Source organism: Saccopteryx bilineata, chromosome 8, assembly GCF_036850765.1.
Source record: "Saccopteryx bilineata isolate mSacBil1 chromosome 8, mSacBil1_pri_phased_curated, whole genome shotgun sequence".
Lineage (NCBI taxonomy): Eukaryota > Metazoa > Chordata > Mammalia > Chiroptera > Emballonuridae > Saccopteryx > Saccopteryx bilineata.
Window position 1 is genome coordinate 42,155,177 of NC_089497.1, and position 17,054 is coordinate 42,172,230.

The 17,054-nt window shown below is 48.0% G+C and overlaps 1 protein-coding gene across 1 annotated transcript in view; it reads left to right on the forward strand.

The window, feature by feature from the left end:
• The window catches only part of BOC (BOC cell adhesion associated, oncogene regulated), an 80,910-nt gene that overhangs the window by 27,063 nt on the left and 36,793 nt on the right, over positions 1 to 17,054 (forward strand). Inside the window, 3 exon segments of the mRNA XM_066240921.1 lie at positions 12,262 to 12,351; positions 12,353 to 12,437; positions 13,443 to 13,721. Of these exon segments, the coding sequence (XP_066097018.1) occupies positions 12,307 to 12,351; positions 12,353 to 12,437; positions 13,443 to 13,721 (409 nt within the window). The 5' untranslated portion in view covers positions 12,262 to 12,306.

Consider the following 17,054-nt stretch of genomic DNA (forward strand, 5'->3'; position numbering starts at 1 on the left):
TCACTCAATGCTTACCTGATTTTTACCAAACGAGATCTATGTTTTTTTTTTCCTTAACATCTTTTAAACACTTTTCATGTTGCTACTTGGTCAGCTAATTATCATTTTTAATGACTGCTTACTGGTGCAATTATTATGCCATAATTGACTAAAAGAAGCATGGTAGAGGGCAAAGACAAGAGGTTTCAAGTCAGCTGGACCTGGCTCAAATCCTGACTCTGATTAACCAACTGTGTGACCTTGGACAAAACGTCTAGTCACTCTGAGCTTGAATTTCCTCATTTATAAAGTGGGTTGACCGTGCGCCTACCTTACAGGGCCATTGTGAGAATTCCATCAAATGAGTTGAATGGTGGATCATGCCCTGTGGAAGGTGCTGGCTCAGGGAATGGTAGCTGCCCATTTATGATCTTTACAGTTTGGCTGAGCTTGCTATTCTAGAACAAAGGTAGGTGGCTATGTGGAGGCTGACTAAATGGGGAGAGGAGAGAGTCAGGGAGCCAGTTTGAGGGCACTAGACTTATGCTGTCCAGAACAGTTGCCACGAACACCTGAAGTGTGGCTAGTTTGAATTGGGATGTGTAGTAAATAGTACATAAACACTACATTTAGAAGACTTAATATAAAACAAAATAGAAGACATCGTTAACAATTTTTGTATTGATTATGTGTTGAAATAATATTTTAGATGTATTGTGTTAAAAGATTAAAATGATTTTCACTTATGTTTTAAATGTGGCCACTAGAATATTTTTAATGCAGTGTGTAGCTTGCATTATGTTTCTACTGCATTGTGTTTCTCTGGCTGCTGATGCCAAGAGTCGGTATCCATACGATGGGCCCGATCCTGGGCTGGGGATCAGTGAGAGCCAGGAGACAAGGTGGAGTCCAAGTTTGGGCAGCTCAGGAGGAGGGAAATATCAACATGGTTTTAAGTAAAACAAAAAAGTAGATGAGTTCAAGTATTGTTTTTATAAGCAGGTCACTAGTGAGTATTCTCTGAGCAGTGAAAGCAAGGGCAACCATTTGGTCCAGAGCAGACCAGAGACACCTGCCTTGCTTTCTTTAAGAGTGGGTCACTCCGGCTCTCACCACGTCATGCATAGTGGTGGTGAGATTACTGGGTTACTGACCAGGGTGCTCGCTGCAGGGAAGGCTGGGAAGAGCTTGTCTGCTCTGCTGCCGGGCTGGCTTGCAGGGGAGCTCCACGCATCCTCGCTTGCTCCTCGGAAACAGATGCAATGTGCTGGGATCAAGACAACTGGGGGTCGCACTCCACAGAAAACAAGAAGTTAGAGGGGAAGGCTGATTCTTCAGGTAGGGACAGGATTCTCAGTCCTGTAAGGCCCTGCTCAGTTGTATGACCTCATCTCCTCTGCTTTGGAGTTCTCAGGGAAGAGGCAGGTTTCTAGGAGGTGGTTCAGATAACCAAATACTGGGTCCGTTTCAGAGCCAGGAATTGAAACTGTACCTGACTCTTGAAAACCTACTGTACCATCTTCTGCAGAATTTTTTGGATATAGGCCTTAAAATCAAGATTTTAAAAAAAAAAAGAGAGAGAGAAGCAAAGAAAAATGATAAGAACTCTCATATGCTCTCCTGCAGTGGGTTCCCTCTGAGCTGAGCTCAGGAAAGCACTGATTTATTATGCATCCCGGTGAGGTAAAACGCAAGGGCGTGGAGGGTATGTCAGGTTTGGGAGGCAAAAACACAAACCACAACAAACATCTTACCCGCCTTGGTTCGAGCAGCTCTGTCTGCCTTAGCCTGCCTGGCTCTGGCAGAGGACAGGGCAAATAACAACAGGCCTGTGGAGTGGAAACCGGCATCTCCGAGGCGAGGCCTCGCCCTTCTGCTAAAGCTCTGCCACCCCTTTGACCCCGATGGTAGTCGGTTGGGTAGAGTTTTAAGCTCTTGGTCAGCATTCGTAAAACTATAAGAGCACCAATATGATTTGTTCATTCAAAAACCATTCACTGAGCTCCTCCTATGTACTAGACGCCGTGGGATGAAAATTTCAACTGCGGTAGCGTATATGAGAGTTTCTCTTTTTCTCTCTTGACTTTAAATTTGTGATTTTTAGTCACAGAACAAATTAGCTTTGCTTCAAAACTAAGGAAGGTGATTCTTCGTTCTCTGAGGAATTCTCTAGGATCTCGATTACCGATTTTACTTTTTCTGAGAGGTTGGGAGAAATGTGCTTCCCATATTCCCTTTTGAACCTGGGGAGAGGTCACCTCTGGGCTCAAGGAGGCCCCAGTCTCACTTCTGGCAAATATACTCATGATGAGGCTTCACCTGTTAGGCAGCCTGCACTCAATGCTGCCCCATAGGCCTACGTTTGGCTGTGACAGGTCACTGCTGTCACCTCCTCCTCAATTCCAGATAGACCAGACGAGGTAAAGGGCCCCAACCTGGCCGGCTAGTGGGTCTTCTGCCCCTCTAGGGATTTATTTCTAAAGTGGTCTTATCCCACTGCAACACCTGTGACTTTTCTAGGCCACTGTGGAGAGCTGGGAATTGGCTGCTGGCCTGCAGGTGTGTCACTGGCTTTTGTGATCTCCCATTTACTGGGATTGGAGATGGGGTGGTGTTGGGATACTTCGGCCTAGGTGGCTGAATAAGTAGGCAGGTGTCCGTGCTCCAGGGCCCTGACGGACCTTACTCACTCTGTGTCCTGGGAGCTCCCACCTCTCCCCTCTCCCCACCCACCTCCACCCTCACCTTCCTTACTCATAACCCCCACAGTCAGCTTTTCTGCCAGCCCAGGCCTCTCCAGATTACTGCTGTCTGTGGGCCTGCTCCTTTTGTAAGGAAGGAAGAAAAAGGGAGGAAAAACAGAAAGAAAGAGGGAAACAAGAATAAGACCTACGAAGGGGCAGTGGTGCCTTGAGCTATCTCACTGCATTACAATGAATGTGGACTCTATTAAGCTCCGTTCTGCCTGTTAGTGTTTCCAGGGGCAACACAGCCCCCATATGGCAAGCATGCAGCAGATTAGGGTAGGCCCCTGGGCCTCATTGAAGGCCGGGGGCTTGACTGGCAGTTGAACCCCCTTCCCACCTCCCCCTACTCCTCACACTTGACACTGCCTGTGTTTATCTAAAGCAAGGAGGGGGGGCCATTTGGAAGGTTTTTGTCCAGCTCTGAGAGAAGGGGAGAGGAGGCTGGAGGCAGGGTGGGGAGAGGGAGGCTCAGGGGGGAGGCTGTGGAGGTGGGGTGGAAAGGGAATAGGCAGGAGGGAAGTCTTCATAAATATTCAAGAGGAGCGGTGAATGGAGAGAGAAATAAAGCAGATGGAATTCGTGTTAAAGAACAGCACAGTCACCCCGTTTGGAGCCCTCCAAAAACAAAAACAAAACAGAAAAAAAAAAAAAAAGGGAATGGCTTTCGAGGAGAGTAGGAGCTACGTTTATCCAATTAGCAGGGTTGTCAAATTGAATTTATATGGAATAGGGGTGGGAGGATTGAGAAGGGGGTAGAGAAGAAAGAAAGCCGTTTTCCTTTTCTTCTTTTCCAGTTTAGCAATAAAGGTTTGTGTCTCCCCCTTCCCCACCCAGGAGATTTTTTTAAAAAAATCTCTTTAAAGAAACGAGGCTGTTTTCAGGAAGAGGCATGTGTGACAAAGAAGTGAGGCTCCCAAGTAACGTTTTCCCCGAGTGGGGAGCTGGGGGAAGATCAGATTGTGGAGCTGGGGGAAGATCAGATCTGTCCAGTGGGCAAATCAAGAGATCAGACCTTCCCTTGACTGGGAGGCTGAGGCGACTTCCCTCAGTGCGGGGGAGTCGTTCCCGGAGCCGAGATGCTGTGTCCAGGCTCCTCCTCTCCCCTTGCCTCCACGGCGCTGGGGCGCGGGGGCCCCACTTACCTGAGTCCGTGTTTGTTAGGAGCTTGTTATCAACACCAGGTTCAGTGGGAATGAGAAGCCCAGGTTTTGCTAATCTCCCCCAAATGTCACTTTGATCAGATATTTCCTTCTCAAAAACCGTCAGTAGCTCCCATCTGCCTATGGTATTAATTTCAAGGGGCCTTTTTCCTCTTCTTCCACACCATGGCCCAAGTTATATTCCTACCTTCCCTCTCTTCATTCTTCCAGAGTAGTCTCCAGAGTGGAGTGCAAGGTCCTAATACAAGAGATTCCATTCGTCACTGGAAGAAAATACTAGAGCCTCTTAATGTGTATGTCCCTAAAAAAGGAATAGGAGAGACGTTAAGCTTTCCTAACATTTAGTAATCAGGATTGACAGTGGTACCTTGCATCCGTCCGAGGTGCCTCACAAGGGCACCCAGAGATCCCCGCCTGGAGGGCGTGGCGCGGGGCCCCCCTGCCCACTCATTCACTCCTCTGTCTTCCTGTTCTCTGTTAAGTGGATTTACAGATTATATTATTTAGTTTTAACTAAATTAACTCTTACAAAAAAGGACAAGTGGCTTAGAGAGATGGCTGCAAAGAAACTGGGTTGTAGAGTGTACTGATAATCCAAGCACACATGCAAACAGAAAATGGCAGAGTTGACCCTTTTCAAGCCACATTAGGAAGTAAAAACGTGAAAACATGAATGGATGGAGTCACGTCTGGTGAGAGGTCACCAACATCATTAACATTCACGCAGGCTATTTGAAAGAGATTATATCCGTATTGTTAGTGATGAGCCTAACCCTAAATAGGCAGGCAGTACAAGTGTTAGCTTACTGGTGTTATAAAGTGATCAGGATGAACAAATCATTAATATAGGGGTTCACTTTTACCTTCTTCTTGACACTTTATTTCAGCAGTGCGTGCATTTAATATATAAATAGATAGGCATGCATAAGGGATCTCTGACCATATTTTACTCATGGGAGCAAGACATTTAGAGACTTCTGTTCAAGAGATGCAGCCAAACTGCTTGGTGCACCCCCTCCAAACACCTGCGTCCTGCCAGGCGGGCGCCACCGTCCTGTAGTGCCCGTCGACTCCTAACTGGTGCGCATTCCAGAAGGCCTAGTTTCAGACCCCGTCTCCAGAAAACCTTTCCCGGAGACTTGGAATTGGAAATGCCCCTTTCCCTCTGCTCTCCTCCGCCACTGCCCGTCGGTGACTGACCCGACGATCAGCGAAGGGATTAAAGATGTTACGTGAGAGTACTCCTAAAACTTCTGTGGTTCTGCGCAGCAGAGGTTTCTCTCTTCTGCCATAGCTTGTGCTCCCTCTTCCCGTCTTGTGGCCATGCCTCCCGAAACCTGGGCTGTGTGGTTGCCGGGACTGGAGAAGGGAGAAATGGAAGCAGCTCTCTGGTTCTCCAGTTCTCTAGCTCTTAACCGCCTTGGTCTAGAGGCAACACGTGCCCGGTTCACTTACACCCAATTGACCAGCACTAGTCACACGGCCCTAGGCTGCCGGCAGAGGAGGCTGGGAAATGAGCTATCCCCAACTGCTGCGCACTAGCTGACTGATGTCCCAGGTTTTGCTTTAACCCTTTTGAGTAGTGAGTGTTTTTTCCTGCTCGCTGACCCCTGGGAGTGCGTTATTTTGTTTGTTTTTTCCAAAAAATGAAATTAGTTCCAGTTCTAGTTTTATTAACTTAAAATCATGTTTGTTTGATAACCAATTTATGGAAACAAGGAGAACATACATTTTTTTTTAATGTTGCCTTACACATTTTTAAAATAAAAATTTTTGTACGATCGTACTCTGGATGGTCAGGAGGCAAGAGGACGTACATGAACGTTTGTACTATTGAAAGGGTTAAGCTTTTTAGGACTGAATCTATTGTCTGTTACAGTGCCTTGTGTACTTGCCTTATAGGTAGTAGATTGCAGCAACATCTTTTTCTTCCCGGTAATAAAAGCAAAATACAGTTTTTAAATAGAAGACTCATACATAAAATTTGGATAAGGAATAAACTAGATGTACATTTAAAGGCTGGCTCATCCTTAAGAACATGAAAGCAATTGTTATTCTCCCTTATTTGATATCGGAGTGGTCTGGGTAGATAGATGCTTCAAAGATTAGTCTAGAACAGCGGTTCTTAACCTGTGGGTCGCAACCCCAGCGGGGTCGCCTAAAGCCACCGGAAAATACATAATGCATATCAGGTATTTACATTCCGAATCATAACTTTAGCAAAATTACAGTTATGAAGTAGCCACCAAAATTATTTTTTGATTTGGGGTCACCGCAACATGAGGAACTGTATTGCGGGGTCACGGCATTAGAAAGGTTGAGAACCACTGGTCTAGAACTATGCTGTCCAATGTAAGCGAACTTGTCTTGTCCTGTATCACTTCCGGGTCAAGGCGGTTAAGAGCTAGACCTAGTTGAGCCCACTAGCCCTCTGGGGCCACTTAAATTAAAATTAAAAAGGTAATTCCTCTGTCACCTTAACTAGTTTTAAGGATTTCATAGCCACAAGTGACTGGTAGCTACCTGGTGTTTTGGAGAGCACAAATATAGAATATCTCCCTTACCCCAGGAAATCCTACTGAAGGAGTTTGTGGGAAGAACAGCAGGAGATTGTTCTAGATTAGGATATAAACGGTAGAAGAATGAAAACGGCCAAACAGAAAGCTGCTGTAACTGATGAACCAGGTAATGGTATTTTTATACAGAAGAAAGTAACTTCGAAAACACTGGGAATATAGTTCTCATTGCAGTTCTAGTTGCTGGTCAATCCGACCCCAGGGAGGCAGTGCCAAGATGGCGGGAAGGGCACGGGGCTCAGAGGCAGACAGACCTGCGCCTTGAAGTCTCCCTTCTTGGTTAGCTGGGGGAGCTTCTGCAGCTCACTCTCCTTCCTCACTTACTCCACTCAATACCCGTCAGACATTATTCTAAGCTATTACATTATTTTCTCTAGGGTGCCTCCTAATTTAAAATGTTTCCCTTTAATTAGGTCTGTGGGTACAAGTTTTTAAGTAAAAATGACCTTTTTAAATGCTGCTTTTCAGTCTATCTAAACTCACATATTCAGCCCTCTGCAAATTAAATGCACTTGTTTCCCCAATGTTTCCTCTGCGCAGTAGTACCCCCCTCTTCCTTGGGGCCAGGGGCCACCAGTCCTCACTTCACCCCTAGGCATCACCTTCTGGGAGGAAGACTTCTCTCTGCTTTCAGAGATAGTTGGGAAAGGTGAATTTCACTCGACAGAATTGGGAACATGCAAAAAAAAAAAAAAAAAAGGAAAAGTAATTTGGTGTTAGAAACATTTCTTATGTAGTCAGCTCTTCCCAACCAAGGGAACAAAAAGTTTTGTCAGATCCGTTTCTTGCCTCTGAATATATTTTTAAAAGCCTGTCTGTACTGTCTGCTAGATCATGCGCTCTCCTGCTCGGCTCCTCCTGGTTATTGCTGCAGGCCGCCCAGCCCAAGGGCACGCTTTGTGCTTTACGCCGCAGAGGCCTCCTGAGTAAGAGCGGAGTGGCCCGCTGATCCTGGGTGACACGTGTCCCCTGTGCCGCTGCCTCATTCTTGCTCCAGCAGTCAGCCACCCTTTTGGGGGAAGTTGGAGCTGGCCACCTCCTGCCGATGATCAACTCTCAGTTGTTTGTAATTTTCTTGCAAAATAAATACTGAGGCTATAATTTCTCATGCTTGTTCTCAGCCTCAGAAGTGTATTCTGCTGCTGTTGTTTTTGGAAACTTTCAGAAGCGTCTGCTTGGAGGAGATTATTTCAGTGGGAACATGTATGTCAGCAGTTAAACTTCTCAGACATTATTTTATGTTTTGTGTCCAAACAACCCTTTAAAAAGCAACTACCTAGGCCTCAATGAGAAATTCATGTCAAGAAATCATTTTCCCTTCTGCTTTCTGCTTTTGTTCCTGATTTCCCCTCTTTCTCTGAGAAAATGCATAGAAAATAAGGATCCAGACAAACTTTGCATTGTTGAGGAAAATAATAGGCCTACTGTTGCCTCCACCTAACTTTGAAATTGTATCTTGTTCATGTCACAGTGGAGCAAAGTTACACTGCAAATGGTATTCCAGTTAAACCTTACTTGCCTTAAAAAAAAAAATCATTAAAGCAAAGTGCTCAGAAATCTTTTGTCTTTGGAGTTATCTTTCTTGATCAATCTCACTAGGTAACTTGGTCCAGGAAGTAATCTAGTTTCCCAGCTGTGAAATAACATGCAGCATGTTGCCTGATGGGTGGTGGTGCAGTGGATAGAGTCAACCTGGGATGCTGAGGTCCGAGGTTCGAAACCCACGGTCATTGGCGTAAGCACAGGATCACTGACATGATCCCATGGTCGCTGGCTTGAAGCCCAAAGCCACTGGCTTGAGCACAAAGTCACTGGCTCTGCTAGAGCCCCCCAGTCAAAGCACATGTGAGAGAAGCAATTGATGATGCTTCTCCTCCCCACCTTGCTAAAAATAAATAAATAATAAATAATAATAATAAATAAATAAATAATAAATAAATAAATAAAGAATAAAGAATAATAAGATGCATCATACTTCCAGCGATGCCCCTGCCTGACCTCCTATTCTTATCACACTTCTGCTTGTGCAGGAAGGAGACCTCACAGCATCACGCTTTGGAGCCATTAAAATGGTACCCGCTTCTGAGTTTGTTGTGGGGATTAAAGAGTTAATTCCTTTCTCCTCCTGTATACCTGCTTCCTCTCACTCTCTCCCTCACCAGCTACATTCTTTTCTCCTTGTTGCTTTTAAAAGCAGGATGGGGGCAGGCAGCCACAGTGGGGTCTGTTTCCATTTTGAACCTTATAAATTACTGAGGGTGCAGAAGTAACAGGAATTGTTTGGCTGATCCTCGTTAAGCAGGAGGGGGTCGAAGCTGAATTTCCTCAGTAAAACCTTTGTGGACTTTACAACCCAAACACCTCTGCAGCCACCCTGTGCTTAGATAAGAAACAGCCCTCCTGTCCCTCTGTCTACTGGTCTTTTTTGCCCTTTATTACTTTATATTCATCTTCTGCCTCCCTCCCTCCCTCCCTCCCTCTCTGCCTCCTCCCTCCCTTCCTTCTTTCTTTCCTTTCTTGGGGCTGGGAAGGAACAGATATCCACAAACTCTGTAAGGAGTTGGGGAAAGGAGGCTGTCAAGTTCTCTAAATTCCTAAAATGGGTAAATTCATGCAGTTACCAATTTATTCTAGAGAAATGTTACCTCATTTGGAGGAAAGTAGACAAAACAAGTATCTGGAAAACCAAGAGGATACCAAACGCTTGCTTTTCAGTATCGGTGTATAAACATATTGATGAACTTTTTCTCTAGAAATCACTGTTAAAATTCCTCACGGTTCCACATCACCCATCTTCCAACTCCTAAGCACCCACTGGGCACAGAGCACTGAATTGAGAATGTGTGAAAAGGCTACTATGGCACAGAGTTTTGAAATGAGCCCAACCTGGGTTTCAATCCTGGCTTGCAGTTATGTGACCTACAGCAAGTGACTTAACTCCTGAAATTCAGTGTTCTCATCTGTAAGATGGGAATATTAGCTGCCACCTAATAGAGTTTTTATGAAGAGTCCAAGTATACCTCTGGAATAAGAGTTTAGCAGGGATGGAACAGTGGTGCTAGCGGGCCCGCCCTATGCCCGCCCCTCAAGCCCCGCCCCCCGCCCCGCCCCCAGCCCTTCCCAGCCACCCTCACATCATTTGCAGATTTCCTTAATTTTGCTTTGTGAATAACAGGACTCCATGATTTACTGGATAGTCTGAAAAAGAGCAAAAGCTCTCCTTACCCCAAAAGAAAAATACTTTAACTTGTCAAGAAAGAACTTTTGAAAAGCTTCGTTAGATTTTTTTCTTTCAAAACTTTTATAGAAAATGTCCCCTTGTCCTTCCCAGCGCGTTGGGAGGAGTCTCCGACCCTATCGCTGTATCTGCCTGGACGACACAAGGTAAAGGGAGGGATTAAAAATCAAAGGGAAAGAACTCTTTCTTGGGAAAGATTTTAACATCGTGAATCTAGTGAGGAGGGGTGCTTCCTGGGCGGAGGGAATGTGGCCCCCTTGTGTCTCAGCAGCCAGGTGAAATGCGGAAAGGCCAAAGGAGGTTGGAGAGGGGAAAGTTTAGGCAAACCTCAGGCACAGGGCAAGCAGCCCAAAGCCCAGCCGTCATCCCTCTGTTGGGAGCAGTGGCAACTGCAGAGCTGAGGACAGTTCTATATATCCGACTTGCAGGTAGCCAGAACTCCAGAGATTGGTAAGCAGGATGCATCGCGCAGTTGGATAGCTTAACGACTTCCCCTGATTTGTTAATAGTGACTAAGTGTTTGGAAGAGCCATTGGTTAGATAAACTGGTCCAGAAGAGTTAATGCTTTAATATCTGTCCCCTTCCTGGGAATTACTATTAACATTTCCACCTGGGCATGATTCAATAACACGCATCCACTGTCTAGATCAGGGGTCCCCAAACTACGGCCAGCGGGCCACATGCGGCCCCTGAGGGCATTTATCCAGCCCGCAGCACTTCCGGAAGGGGCACCTCTTTCATTGGTGGTCAGTGAGAGGAGCGCAGGATGCATCTGCATCCTGTACCCCTGGAGTACTGTATGTGGCGGCGCCGCAAAGCGCAGCGTTGCTTACATACAGTACTACTTCGGGTAACGTGGGACGCACACGTCATGGCTCCAGAAGTGCGTCATATCACTTGTTACGGCTAGCAGTGACAAATATGGAACTGGACATTGACCATCTCAGCCAAAAGCAGGTCCATAGTTCCCATTGAAATACTGGTCAGTTTGTTGATTTAAATTTACTTGTTCTTTATTTTAAATATTGTATTTGTTCCCGTTTTGTTTTTTTTACTTTAAAATAAGATATGTGCAGTGTGCATAAGGATTTGTTCATAGTTTTTTTTATAGTCCGGCCCTCCAACGGTCTGAGGAACAGTGAACTGGCCCCCTGTGTAAAAAGTTTGGGGACCCCTGGTCTAGATCATCGGCAGGTTGCCTTTGCTGTTATCTGAAGCTCATTCGTAATGCCTCCCTGCTTAATAAGAATGTTGGCAACCTTGCTTATTGGCCTGATGTTCTAGAATTATAGCAGTAAAAGGTATGGAAGGAAAATCTTGGTTTGGGCTGTGACCCTGTGTGTGTTAGAGTATACATACACTTGCCTCTCTGTGAGTCTGATGAATCTTTTAAGGACTGTAGCTTAAGGGAGGCTTAAAGAAATAACGCTGTGGAAAGGGAGTGGTCCCAGTTCTAGGCAGGTGGTAGGAGCGTGGCCGATAGCCGAGATGGGCCACAGGCGGCTGGACGTGCAGTTGTTGGTGCTGGAGGTGCAGCAACATTGCTGTGGGTGGAGAGGCAACAGCTGACTGGTCAGTCAGGCAGTGGTCAAGAGTGCAGATTTCATAGAAATAAAAAACATCAGAATTCCAGCATCAGGAGACAGAAAGAAGGTGGGCGTCTGGGCTCATGTGTGACTTTTGTCTGTGTCTGTGGGACTAGGTGTTACAGACACGCTGAGGAGGGTAGGTTGATTCCAAGAATGAAAAAGTTCACAGAGGTAGAGGTACAGGACTGGGGAGAATTGAAACCTGAGATATTTGATGAGTCTCTGAGACTTTAGGACTCATTAATTAGTAAACATCCCCTAAACGAGGGATTCGGCATGACTATGAGGACGGCAGTGCTGGTCTGTAGTGGTGGCACACGTGGCCGTGGACATTTGGCCTCCTGTAAACAAACAGTGATGATACCTTCATCCTTCCCAGCATCTGTGCTAGGTACTCACTGCCCCCTGCGTCCTGGGCTCCTGTCCTTGCTGCTGTCAGCAGAGGCGGATTTAACGGTGGGCACACTGCCCCGGGCCCTGACTTCTGAAGGGCCCTGCAAAACCTCAACTTTATACTTTTTTCTAATGACACCAAGTTTGGTTTCATATGTGCAATTTTAACATTAATAGTACATAATATTTTTTACTTATTTAAAAATATGGCTAACATGTATTTTTATTTTCCCCGTCTCTCTTTTTTTTAAGGGGCCCAATATTCTCTTCTGCACCTGGGGCCTCAACCAACCTTAATCTTCCTCTGGCTGTCAGTGCACTGGGCAAGGCTGTCGCACTCTTACCATCATAAAACCACCTTCTGGCTCAAGGTGGGGAGTAACCTAGAAGAACTCTCTTCTAGATGAGAAATGGCGTGAGAGTGTTCTTTAGTTTCCTGGCAGCACAGCCAGGCCAGCCCTGCGAGTGTGCCCACGTGTCTAATGGAAGTGGAAGTGAGGGGACAAAGCCGGGCTCCGTGGCCGCCCTCCGGGCATCCCAGACCTTCTCACCACAGCCATTTCTCTCTCTCACAACAGTGTTGCGGGAGATTGCGGAATCTCTTTGAGTGACTCTGCTGGCTTATGGGACTCTGGCTTCAGACCCTTGTGTCACACCTCGCTGCGTGGGATGATGACGACCCGGGAAGGACAGAGGCCCGAGGCCGCGCTCGCCTGCCTCCTCCTGGCCGCAGTGGGCTGCTTCGCTGACCTAGGTGAGTGCTGTCTGTCCTGCCCCAGCCTGCCCGCTGGGAAGGAAACTGCCCCTCACTTCACAGGGAGGCATTGTACATTCTACCAGAACCCTCTCCAAATCCCTTCCTCTTTCGGGATTTCAAAGGACACTTCATTCCCCCAGTCTTCGGGGACGTGCTCAATCACACAAGATGAGAAATGACCTCAACAACATCATATGGGTTATATTTGGGTATTTTAATCATTTTCAATACATACCAGAGGAGGAGAGTCAGTGATAATAGCTGTCTTTTACTGAGCACTTATATGAGATCATAGCAGGCAGTTGACATTGTTTAGACTAGGGGTCCCCAAACTATGGCCCGCGGGCCGCATGCGGCCCCCTGAGGCCATTTATCCAGCCCTCGCCACACTTCCGGAAGGGGCACCTCTTTCATTGGTGGTCAGTGAGAGGAGCATAGTTCCCATTGAAATACTGGTCAGTTTGTTGATTTAAATTTACTTGTTCTTTAATTTAAATATTGTATTTGTTCCCGTTTTGTTTTTTTTACTTTAAAATAAGATATGTGCAGTGTGCATAGGGATTTGCTCATAGTTTTTTTAATAGTCTGGCCCTCCAACAGTCTGAGGGACAGTGATCTGGCCCCCTGTGTGAAAAGTTTGGGGACCCCTGGTTTAGACCCTGTGAGACAGGTATTATTGGCCCCATTTTACAGATAAGAAACGGGGACCCAAAAAGGCTCAGGTCACATGGCTCCAAAGCCGGGGGACTGGGATGCAGACTCAGGTCTGTCCACGCCGAAGCCGAGGTGCTGCCTGCCTTGACACCATGCTGCCACTCCATTCTTCTCTCCAGAAACAGGGCTGGGCTGGGGAGGGGACCGAAGGACAGTCGAGTTCTTCAGAGAAACATCAGCTCCTCTGGGTTGTTCGGCTGAGGTGCTGCCTGGGCGCTGTGCTTCTAAAGAGGTCACGTTGTTGGAGTCTCAAGTCACTTCACCGCTGCCTCCCTCCTCCTCTTCCAGGTGAGGTCCCTCAGGTCACGGTCCAGCCTCCGTCCACCGTCCAGAAGCTCGGAGGGACTGTGATCCTGGGCTGTGTGGTGGAGCCTCCGTGGGTGAACACCACCTGGCGCCTGAACGGGAAGGAACTGAATGGTTCGGACGGCGCTCTGGGTGTCCTCATCACCCGCGGGACCCTCGTCATCACCGCCCTCAACAACCGCACCGTGGGACGGTACCAGTGTGTGGCCCGGATGCCTGCAGGGGCCGTGGCCAGCGTGCCAGCCACTGTGACACTAGCCAGTGAGTGCTGTTGCTTTGCTCCTGTGTCACGATGCAGTCTCTCTTCTTTTCTCCTGTTCTCTGTCTCTCCCACACCTTTCATAGCCCCATCATCTTACCATAAAAGAGGTCTTGATCATTGAAATTTTAAGTCGGAGTGTGGCAGCTGCCCAGCCATTCCAGCAGTGGGCAGCCATGTGCCCTCATGAAGCCACTTTCTGAGTAGGGAACAAGGAGTGTCTGGGTAAGTGTCTAGAAGGTGAGAACTTGACACAGCTGAACTGTTTCTGTGAGCCCCGAGCTGGGCCATGCCACGCCTGTCTACTTGGTCACTCTGCTTGGTTGTGCCACCTGCTCACTGTCCCCTCAATCCTCAGCGGTGCACTCAGAGAGCATTTACAGGGCTATGTGTGGTCCTAACAGAGCCTGCACCCCACCCTGGGCCTCCTGCCTCTCTGGGAGAGGCCAGCATCTTCCAGATGCCCGGAGTGTAAACGGTACAACACAGTGAAAAGGAAACGATGAGACAAAGGGCTAAAGAGAAAAGAGTCAGAGATTAGGTGACACTTTGGTCCAAGGAGGCTGCCAGGAGAAGACTTCATGCTACTCTAGGCTGTGGGTCATGCCTGAGGCACTAAACTTCTAATATGTTCCTCTGTCAAAGTCAGGTGGGGTCCCGAGGCGGTGTGAGGCGGGAGTCCCAGGGGAGTGACGAGAGACGTGGGAAAGCGCAGGAGAAAAGACCCGTCTCTGCCCTCTGGTTCCCAGATCCCTGGAGGGAAGCAGGGACGCAGCCCTGCCCTATAATCAGGGAAGGGGAAAGGGCAGACTGGGTCCCCGTTTTCCTTGGGGGCCAGCTCGAGCTGGGGCTGCATCTTGGAGCCCCAACCCACACCTGCACGAGGGCCACTTCCTTTTGTGGCAGAAGGAGCATGCGCTGAATCTTCGTGCCGGCCCTCTGGGGAGCAGGCTGTGAACACGGGGAGGCGGGCAGGCCCTGGGCCCCTAGCGGAGCCGTCCCCTCCACCTGTGCTTGTGGGCTGACGGAGGATGCAGGGCGATGTGGGGCGACTGGATATGGGGAGGGAGGCAGGCCCTGGGCCCCTAGCGGAGCCGTCCCCTCCACCTGTGCTTGTGGGCTGACGGAGGATGCAGGGCGATGTGGGGCGACCGGATGGTAAGGATGGGGAAGAGGTAGAGGGGTCATCTCTTCAACAAAAGGAAGGTAGAGGTCAGAGCTATACTTCCTGCCCTCATACTCTTCTTTTGTATTTTTAAAGTATAATTAAAATTACATCATAAAAAGTCTAGAACGCATAGAAAACAACGCTCCCCCAGAGCCCACCATTGTCACACAGCCGCCGTTATCACTTTGGAGCACGTGCTTCCGGCGGTGATCCATACCCACATCCTCACACTGTTGGAGTGATGCTGCTGAACTTACAGCTTGTACCCTTTTCTCTTCACCGGTTTTCATTGGCCACATGATCATTCCTACTCTTTCACTGAGTGGAAGATGCATCCAGTAAGGCACACAAAACACGCCAATATTAAGTGAACAACCTGATGCTTTTTTCACGTGTATACACCATGTAACCTTCACTTCAGCAGGAGCCGCCATGCCCCTTCCTGGTCCATCTGCCTGCATCCCCCACCAGAGCAGGGTCCTCGTTAACTCCTAGCCTAGAACCTCCCTGGTATCTCCACCATAACATACTGGACGCTTTTCCTAGTGCCAGCCAATGAGGCTGCTCCCGGTTGTTTATTATTACAAATAAGATGTGCTTGTTAGCATCATTTGTGCCTTTGAAGGCTAAGGCTCACCTAGGAGGGAGAGTTCATCTACGAGTGGTCAGCACATGTCTCTGAAGGCTCAGAAACTCCATAGCCATTCCTTTGGCCTAATTAGAAGCCAGGCCGCACCTCTTATTGTTTGGAGGAAGGGAGAGTTGGAGATTGGAAGATTTCTTTTGGAGCTCTCCTTTTAGGTCAAGGTGTATCTGTGTGAGAGGAGACAATTTATAGCTTTATTTAAAAAAAAAAAAATCCTGGCCACTTCTTTCTCTAACGCTTGAAAGGATCTGCGGTTGGCAGTGAGGACAAAGGGAAGGTTTTGGTTGCAGCCCAGAAAGGCACAGCAAGAGAAGAGGGGGCTTGTGCAGGAGCCAATGGAGTCTGGTTTGAAAGCCAAGAACTGTTGGCTTGTCATTTAGACATGAATCAGAAGTGAAATGTTTGGGCCTGACTAGAGGGACGGAGAGGTTCTGGAAATTGGGAGAACATGTGTGGAGGAGGTGGTGTCATGGAGCACAGGGGATTGGAGTGGGACTGCAGCCTCCCAAACTCGGAGGAGGTGGCGGGAAGGCAGGAGAGGCAGGAAAGAGAGGTGCTGTCTTTGGGTGACTGCCATGGGGCATTTGGCCCGGACTCAGCAGTTAGATTAAGTTTCCGAAAGCACATTCCTAAGCAGAATAGGCTCAGTGTTTTGCTGGTTGGCTCGTATACGAGGGAGGCTGAGCAGTAGAAGGGATTAGCGGAGGCACAGTCTGCGTCTCGAGGCAAGGCTGGGCAGCGGCGGGCTGCTGTGCGTGCACACATGCACACCCACACTCAGCGCTGGAGACTTCCTTCTCCTCGGGCCTCTTCTGCGTGTGTTCAGATGTTCATCCTGAGACAGAGCGGTGGCTGTGTGGCCTGCCTGGCGAGGCTCTACCTCCTGCATTTTAGTGAACTTCCAGAGATCCCTGACAGCTTTATATGATGGGGGCTAGGACCTGGCTTGAGGATTTAGGATATGGAGGAGGCCTCTAGCAGAACTTTCCTGGTCCAGATCGCTATCACTCTGATGTTGGGGGATGGGGGTTGCGCTTGGATCTCATCCCTACCTGGTGACATCAGTTTCCAGTCTTCAGATAAAACTGAACCACCTGAAGCGTCTCACCTGTGCACACCTACCCTCTGCTCCATGTTGTCCTGGCCGGATGGGTAAGGGCTGTTTTTCACTCTCCGTGGAGGTGCCTATCCCAATCTTCTCTGTGGAGAAATTATTTTTCCTGTTGAGCCTATACTTTATTTGTGGTAAATCTCTCTTGCTGCTAATGCCTCACTTCAGACCTCCTTGTTTAATTATTACTTTTTGAAATGCTTTCGACTTTGATCTCCTTTCCTCCTTTTACCTTCATTTTCACCAGCTTTCTACCAGGAGGCCAAACATTTGACGTGGCTCAAATGTTCCCACTCTGTGCACCTAAACCAACAGCAGACATCACCAACAGACCCTGTGTTCCTTCTTCCTGGGCCCCGATTCAGCCTTCGAATTGTTCTCACATAACATAGCAAGTGCTCACAACTAGC